This window comes from Ruditapes philippinarum, unplaced genomic scaffold (assembly GCF_026571515.1).
Source record: "Ruditapes philippinarum isolate M1 unplaced genomic scaffold, ASM2657151v2 ctg13802_1_1_1_1, whole genome shotgun sequence".
Lineage (NCBI taxonomy): Eukaryota > Metazoa > Mollusca > Bivalvia > Venerida > Veneridae > Ruditapes > Ruditapes philippinarum.
The window spans coordinates 1,487-10,575 of NW_026852737.1; the positions used below are offsets into that span (position 1 = coordinate 1,487).

The 9,089-nt window shown below is 32.5% G+C and overlaps 1 protein-coding gene across 1 annotated transcript; it reads right to left on the reverse strand.

The window, feature by feature from the left end:
• Window positions 1-329: 329 nt before the first annotated feature.
• Window positions 330-2,046, reverse strand: LOC132722803 (uncharacterized). Its single transcript, XM_060707370.1, has 2 exons — window positions 1,971-2,046; window positions 330-1,648 (listed from the first exon to the last, which is right to left on the reverse strand). The coding sequence occupies exon 2, from the start codon at window positions 1,339-1,341 to the stop codon at window positions 430-432; it is 912 nt and encodes a 303-aa protein (XP_060563353.1). The 5' UTR covers window positions 1,342-1,648; window positions 1,971-2,046; the 3' UTR covers window positions 330-429.
• Window positions 2,047-9,089: the final 7,043 nt, after the last annotated feature.

A 9,089-nucleotide genomic window follows, 5' to 3' on the forward strand; every position in this document is an offset into this window, starting at 1 on the left:
CTAGTTGGGGAAAGTGTTTATCGGTGTATTGTTCTAAGCAACAAAATATATGGATAATAATACAGTCATCATATATTACAATGCTCTGATGGTTAATTATCTTTATATCCATGTAAGAGTTATGAAGAATGTGTATCTACGTGTACATGACTGTGTAATGGAAAATTTAGAATACGTGGTTTTTTGTTAAAAGTCAAACATGTACTATATATTGGAAACATGCAATCATGTGTATAATAATTATGCACTCAAAATATATGGAGAATATTCAAATTGTATTACATCACAAAACTCCTACCAAAAAATCAAAACGTTTTTTTTTATATCCAAATGATTACTTCCTATGTTTATGCCATCAAAATTTTGGTGATGTGTACTGTATAATATTTTTGAAAAATATCCTTCTATTTAAGGCATGCACAAACAATTTTAGAAATTTTTCAGTTTGTACACCCTGATTTTGTCCGACTTTCCCGCCACTAGGAAAAATTCATCATCATCCCTGTATGCAAGAGTTGCGGGAGCAAATCCTATATCGGCCTTTGATATGACATATTGTACTTTCTCACCTCGCTCGTTCAGTTGATGAATCCTCTCGGGTCCCGCGACAAAGATGTAGCCAAGTTTATCAATAAAACAATCCATCGGTCCTTTTATTTCCTTGTACGCGAATATAACGTACCCATCTGGCGTGATATGATACACAGTATGGTTTCCACGGTCACATATAACAAGATTCATATCACCCGTAATAGCTATGTGGTCTGGGTTTAAAAATAAACTTTCTCCGTGAACACGTTTTTGAATTTCGCCTCTAGAATTCATGAGATGTATTTGCCATTGATTTCCTGTGATATTTATAGCAACGGCCAGACCGCCAAACCTGTTACTAGCAATAGCTGTACATTTACCTATAGTTTGTATGGTTTCAAGTCTTTTTAAATCATTTCTAAAAGTTTCGATTTGTCGTATTCGACTTGATGCTGGAAACGTGACAAACACTTCAGGCTTGTTTGGGCTTGCACACACGCTTTGAGGGTTGGACGGCATTTGTGCACTGGTTTGATATCTAAAGTGTTTGTTAAATAGTTTCAGTTTTTTGTTTGCCTGATCAACAACAAATAAATCTCCATTTGGTAAGAAAGCCATACTGGTAATATTACAGTCAAATTCATCGTCTAGAATTTTTACGCTGATCGAACCCTCGGGGATTGCGCGTCGCCTTTTCAATTTTATCACTTTTGGCTTCCATTCACGATTGATAAACTTGTTCATCTCAGGGGGCTCATCAGCCACCTCCCATTTTACTGTTTTTGGTCCTTTAGATGGAGATGACCCCATGAATAATGTAAAGTTTTATTTTCCGAAGTATTATCTGTAAAATTGTATTATTCCATATGAGCTGATAAACGTCAATGTTTTCTGAAGAAGACTTAACGTCGAAAGCTGTAGAAAAGCATTCATTGAACTGATTTTATATCCATTTTAGTGTTCCACACTTAATTGTGATTGTAAATTGTCATTAATTTTGTTTCCATAAAGATAAAATGTCAAGGTCATGACTCTAGGATGTCAAGGTCGTGTCTTCAATATTATTCCATTCTAAGCCTCCAGATAAGTAAATGAAACCAGTCTTCATAACATCAAACTGTAGCAAAAAAAAAAATTTAAATTTTTAAAAAATGTATAATGAAATGTATATTTATCATCAAAAGTATACCCTGTTAGTAATAGAGAAAATGAAATAACTTTTTGAATGACATTCTACATAATTTCGGTAGATAGTGAGAGCTTATGCTAAGTTAAGGCTTACTAGTAAATTACTTTCTTTGTTCACCTCACAATATTTTACTTTTAAAAGCATTTTTAAAATTTTCACAAAAAATAGCATGAATATGGGGGCATGCTGCTTTAAGTTTTCACAAATTCTTGGAATGTGCTGCTTTAATATTATATAAAAAAAAACTCACCTTTAGCTTTAAACCATCAACTTTATATAATAATACCTTTAATTTATTTACTGTTATTGACTGTGGTCTGTTTTAGATACTATGAAAAAAAAAACCCACATATAAGATTTCAGTTCAATTGTAGGGTTGATAAAATCTATAATTTTCCTATATATAGATTTCAATCACACTGTCTTTTGTTTTAATGCAGTGAAAGGTTAAAAAAAATGACACTTAAAACAATGGAATGAAAATTAGGTTTTATTTGGTAATTAGGTTTTCTTTTGTTTTGAAATGTATTTTTATTTCAGTTAGGCAAATATAATTTCTTTTATGTTTTCTCGCTAAAGCATTTAATTCACAAGCTATAAACTACTTACTGTTAAGCACTGAGTCAGGTAAAAGCTGTCTTATCAAGTTAAAGATACACTTTTAACATAGTAACTGCTATACAGTGTAGTATTCTATTCATTTATTGTAAACAACTTCGATATCACAAAATCAGTAAAATAAATATATAAATAAACAACCTCAAACATTACTTTGGATGAGTAAAGCATCACATGTATTAAACAGGTTTAACCCTTGCAGATTTTGTGTAATGGAATTGCCTGGGATTGATTTTGGAACAGTCTTTTCAAAGTTTTGGGGATTTCAATATCAAAATACTATGTATCTAGACCCAGGCCACACTGCACATGCATGCAATCTTTTGTATTTAAATTTTGTAATCCCTATAACATTGCATGGACTGTTCCAAATTTCAAAACAGGATAAATTCATTACACAAAGGTGAAACCTTAGGATTAGAAATACGGTTATATTTTTTTCTTTGACACTACTTTTGTGGAAGTCTTACATTTAATTAAGTACCTTAATGCCTGACTTGCTCACAAATGAATATATCTTTATTTTAAATACATTCAGTTCAATTGATTTCTATGATTTTTGTTGCCAAAAGGGGAGATAATCCACAAGTCATTAGATATGTCACTTACTGGCATTAAACAAAATTAGCATCAGGAATTTTTTGTCATCATGCGAGGTATCTAAATTTAGGAAACACATGTCCAAATGATAATTTAAACAAATGTGATATGATGATTTAAATTTCTAAAATAAGTTATGATAGTTTATAAGCAGCTAACTGGTTTGATTTTCCTGTCAGAATCATCATATTATCCTCAGTGTCATAACAAACTCCTGTTGGTTCAAACCCAATTGTCTCACTTCTCATTATTGCTTTGATTCTCTCCCCTGACGATGAAACCTGATGTACTACCCATGGGCTTGTTATAAACACTGACCCCATATTGTCAATACATAACCCAGTAGGCTCCCTTAACTGTTGGTTGTTAAACAGTTCTTCCCCTTCTATGTCAAAACAATATACAGAATTACTCCCTGTGTCAGAGACAAATAGTTTTAATTCTTTTGTAATTGCGAGATATTCTGGGTTAATAAGATTTAAACTATTGTCAAGATCTATAACTCTTGAAGTATGCGCCTTTAATGTCATTAGTTTTATCTGCCATTCGTTGACATTTGAGACCATCACAGCTAGACCATTGTTGCTCCTTGCAATTCCATGTGGAACCCCTTGCATTCTTACTGTTTGCTTAGATGATATAGATTTTCCGTTAACTTCAAAAATGCTTATCCCGTTAAACATTCTAGTTCTAAAAGTCACATGAACAATATTATCATTTGAGCCTGTACATAAACTGTTTGTTCTGAACTCCACTGTATATGACGTAAGCAGTTCTAACTCTAAATCAAATAATTTTAGCTTATCGTTGCCGGAATCGGCAATGATAAGTTTTCCATCAGGTAGAAATCCCTGTCCTCTAACACAACAATCTTTGACATCGTCGCCTGCCTTTAGATTAAAATTTCCAACTTTACGAAATGATTTCGGCTTCGGTATATTCTTATTCTCTTTATCCTTTTCCAAGAGTTTTTTAAGAATTTTATTTTCTGCTTCTATCTGAGTGGTTATCCTGGTTTCCGACTCCAGACTTTCATCTTTTATATAATCTGGAGTTATCGGAATTACTTGTTCGTACTCGGAACGTGTGAATGATAAGCTTTTATATGATGAGAGATCGCTCACGGTGTATGAGAGCTGACTTGCCGCTGTTTTAGAAAGTTTTAATTTGGTAGATGTAACAGAGTTTTTATGATGATTGTTAACTTCTTGAGTTCTTTTACTTTCTTTCGTACTTGGTAAAGTTACAGATGATCTGCCGGGTCTGGTAGATAGAGGGAAAGAACTCTTGCTGACTCGTCTTTCTTTGTTTTTGTCATGTAGAGAATCATCTCCCCTTTTATCCGACTCCTCATCAACTAAATATGGCTTACCATCCTCATCAAAATAATACTTTTGTCCGTATGTGTCCAAAAAATACCTGTTTCCTTTCTGATCCATATAATAGGGCTCACCATTGTCATCGAGATAAAATTTCTCACGATTTTCATCTAAATAGTATGGTTCCCTTTTTTCATCAAGATAAAAGATCTGCCTGTTTTCATTCAGATAGTATGGTTGGTCATTTTTATCCAAGTAGAATGGTGCACCATTATCATCAAAATAAAACAGTAAATCAGAATCTTCCAGATAAAACTGGTTCCCTTTGTTGTCATAGTAACACTGGTTCCCCTTTTCATCGTATTGTAAAGGATTTCCAAATTCGTCAAACTTTTGTTCGTGCTGCAGCAGACGCCTTTGACGCCTCCTTTCTCTTCTTTCTTGTTTCTTTTGCTTCTTTACAGCCGCTCTTTCATCTGCTGCTTTAGCAGATACAACACTTCCCATAATGCGCTATTTGACCCTAATGAAAATGTGAATAGAATGATTATATCTTTAAGGAACTTAACATTAAATGCCTAAAAATTATTATGTGCCTGTGGTATTAAAATTACTCTGTCAATTTCTTTTAAATATCATAAGCAACGAAAAATATTTTTTGATATTTAGAGTTGTAAGAACTTTAAATTTAAATTTTTAATCATTGCTCAACTTCCTTAATTATTCTTTTTAAATACTCGACAAATGTAATTAGAGTATCATCTCTATTTAACCTTAACTACACACTAAATGTCCAGCTTCAATGGTGACAAAACCATGCATGATTTTTTTGTAAAATTATCAAAATTGATAGAATTGATATACTGATTGAATAGAGAGAACAGTCCAGATCATAATCAGAGAGCACACATTGTGCTCGCTAATCTTGGTCTGCACTGGTGGCATGGGTAAAATCAGTTGCCACTAGCTGGATAAAGCTAAAAAAGTGCAAATAAATGAAATAAAAGATTCTTATACTCACGGTTGAGATGATTGTACATCAATTAATCTTCATCATCTTGAGAATGACATGAAAACTTAATTTTACTTTTGACCTAGTGTACAAATTTAATGTACATAAAAATGAATAACCTGTGTAATTTGATAGTGGCAAGAAACAAAAGTGGTCGGATTAATTGTTAAAAGATTGTATGCCTCATTAATTCAATTGTGATCTTCACATTGATTTACAGATTTCAGTACAATTGCTCTTGTTTTAAGGCTGGGAAAAAAATTCAGTTGTTTTTTAATGTCATCTCTTTCATAATTTCATTTTGTAAATGCAAATATATCATCCTTTGATTTTTGAATATAAGTCCTCTAAAAAGTTGGATTTGAAAATTCCTAAAACGTGTCCTCTCATGACCGTTTAAAAGTAATCTATTTGATACTGACCAGTTGCCATGGAAATAAGAGGAAAATTTGTAATATCTCTTACTGTAAACAAATAAGCACCCAAACACTGAATGATTCCCCCCCCCCAAAAAAAAACTCATGAAATCTTAAAAACTAATTTTAAAGAAACAATGAATTTTATGGGGGAAAAAAGGTAATTTTCATAACTACAAAAGAAAAGCCGACATGGTAGAGCGGTCATCATGTTGGACCAATAATATAAGGAAAGCAGTCGACATGGGTTCAATCCTCTTAGGGTAGAGCTGTTGTTTCCGTGAGCAAGAAACTTGACACTTCTTGCTCAGTACCAGTTGGTTCCAGGAATTATTTCCACTAAATTCCCATAAAAAAGCCATTAGTATCAAAATGGTCAGTGCTTTTTACTGGGTACTTTAATAACTTACTCAGGTTTGTTTTTTGTACAAAGCATTAATATTTTCCACCATTTGGTTTTCAGACATCGTCGTATGGAAGCTGTGCGTTTACGTAAGGAAAACCAGATTTACAGTGCTGACGAGAAACGAGCGTTGGCGACATTTAATCATGAAGAGCGGGCGAAAAGAGAGACAAAAATTCTCTCACAGCTGCGTGAAATGGTCAGGAAAAAAATGGAAGCGCGAAAATAGTATACTTTACATCGTGATGATTAATTGAATAATGTATGCTTCACATTATCAGGGAGAAATTGGCAAATAATATTATATTCTGTCAGAATACAAACAGCATTGTGTATGGTTTGATTCAGAGAGGAACATGGTCGGGCATATGTGTTTGAATATTATTCTGTGTATGTGTTGAAAATGAATTTATTGCATTTTAAGTGCAGAGGAATGACAGATAATGAGTAACTGATGGATTATGAATTGTTCACTCAGGTTTTAATACATCAAGATTGTTCTTTTTAATGCAGCAGCAATTAGGTTATCTGGTTGACTGTCATAATTAGACACATTATTAACACCAGTGTAGTATTGACCATTTTAATGGACATAATTGTGTATGATGAAGTTAAGAGTTTATTTAGGTTATACACCTTAAATTTTGTTTTGATGACATGGCTTGAGAATTGTATGACTTTTACATTGTGAATTTTTAGGTGAAAGTGAGAATCAGTTATAAATAATCATGAAATGTTTGGTTGAATTCAGTCAAATTATAAATATAAATCAGTGTTTATACTCATCATGTATATAATTATGACTGTATCATGTGATAGGTATTTAAAATATATGTAAAATTTGATTGTCAAGTTTTTGGACAGGTTCAGACAAAATGTTTGTTGAAATCATGATTTCAGACAAAATGTTTGTTGAAATCATATTGAGTGGTCGTACGTTTATTTCAACTGTTAATTTATTGATCTACATTTGACTTGTATTCAAGTTCATATAATTCTATAATTTCTTTATAGATCTGTAATGTTACAAAGAATTATGTATGCTTTTTGAAAACGTAACACAATCTGTAATGTTAAAAATAAACATAAATGCTTCTGAAAATATAATAAATTCATGCTAGGAATAGCATTGAGACTTGATTGGTGTAAATAATAGATGAGAAAATGAATCTTGACAATGTTATATCCTGATGTAAAAAGAGAAATAATGTGTGAAATGCATGTATCTCTTGCATGTTATAATTACAGCACTTGTCATCAATTTAACATTTTTTGTACATGATTTTGTTAAAGGTTATATGCCCAAAATAAACTATTTTTGTTCAAAGTAATGTGTTTTTTTATCAACACAAGTATGGATGTAGTTGCTGTTTTTGTCTGCCCTACCTTTTCTTCTTAGCAACCACTGGCTTAAATCTATCCAAACGTCATCGATAACTTCATGTAAAATGACCTATGTATTTGAAGAGCATGCAAGTCAATGATTTTTCACAAAATAGTGTCGCTGACCTGCTTTTTTCTGGCATCATGTTTGTCCAAACTATTTGTCAGCAAGCACTGGCTTTAACTACTTGAAGGTTTAGTGTCAAGAGGAGCTGTGTGTACAAGCAACAATCCAGTGATTTTTCACAAAATTATGCCCCTTTAATGCCTTTCAGCTGTCATTTTTGTCTTAGACTATTCCTCAGTAACCACTGACTGGAGTTCATGCATAACTTTATTGAAAGCTTTGTTGCAAACAGGAGCTGTGCCTATTGTTGGATTGTTATAGTCCTGTGATTACCTAATTCAGAAAGATATTGTCAAAATTACAAAGGGCAGTAACTCTGAAATCATGAATAAGAAATTTATGGTTCTTGGACCCTGTACTTCTAAAATGACTGATTTGTGCATGTTATGACTGGAAAGACAAGCTAATTCAGGTGATTAACTTTTAATTTGTTAAACTGGAAGAGGGGGACACAATTTTTTACTGGTGGGAGAAGAATATAATAAATTTCCTGAAAAAGGACATTTACATAAATCCATTATTGCAAGTAGAGATACTTTACATAGAAAGTAACAAAAAAATTGGCCAGATATTGCTTGGACTTGGGCCATGGGTCTTTGGTATGTCGGTCCAGTATGCCTAAACACTACACCACCATGGCTAGATAAAGATTCATCAAAAAGTTGGGAAGTAAGATAAAAACAAATTTTAAAATCAACAATCTTTGTTTTATTCATTTCTCTGTTAATTTTACAGACAATATCACTATAAGATAATACAAAATGTAAATACACAATTAAATTAATAACAAAACCACCTTACTCTGTGCTTTTATATCTTTCAAAAAAAGGGGAAAAGATAACTTTTTCTATAGATTACCACATGTATAACCAATTTATAACAAAATTTCGAAAGATAATTCTTTCTTTAATCTCATACAAAATTGAAAGTACATTGTACACGACTATACTTGTTTTTTCTTCTTTTTTTTAAAAATCTTTATCAATTTTTTGCACTTATTATATAAGAGCAATAAAAGATTATTTTAATTTCTCTCACACCTGATTTTGACATAAACTTATTTTACCATCCATAAACCATTCTTCCTCATCTCTACTCATCTCTAAATCATTTATTAAACATAATTTGTCAAGTTTACAGTCACACAAATATTGTAAAGGATATAATATTACAGTGAGTCATTCCAGCTTTACTGATGGATGAACACCTGAAGTGAGCTTTCTAAGCATTATTTCAGACAGGAGCAGGCCATTGATTTAAACTGCTGACCTTCCATAAGCCAGCTGGATAGCTTCCTCGCATGAAAGAATCCAAAATCCCCCCTGGCAGGATTTGAACCTTCAGTGGTAAGGGGCATATGGTTCTAAGTTAGCAACCTTAACAACGCAACCATGGACGTCCCTTTTTATATCGAGAACACCAACTTTCATATAATCTGAGGAAAGAATATGAGCCGTGCCATGACAAAACCAACATAGTGGGTTTGTGACC

Bases quoted from the DNA above. Each gene is read 5' to 3' on its own strand.
- LOC132722803 (XM_060707370.1), bottom strand. From the start codon at position 1,341: ATGGGGTCATCTCCATCTAAAGGACCAAAAACAGTAAAATGGGAGGTG.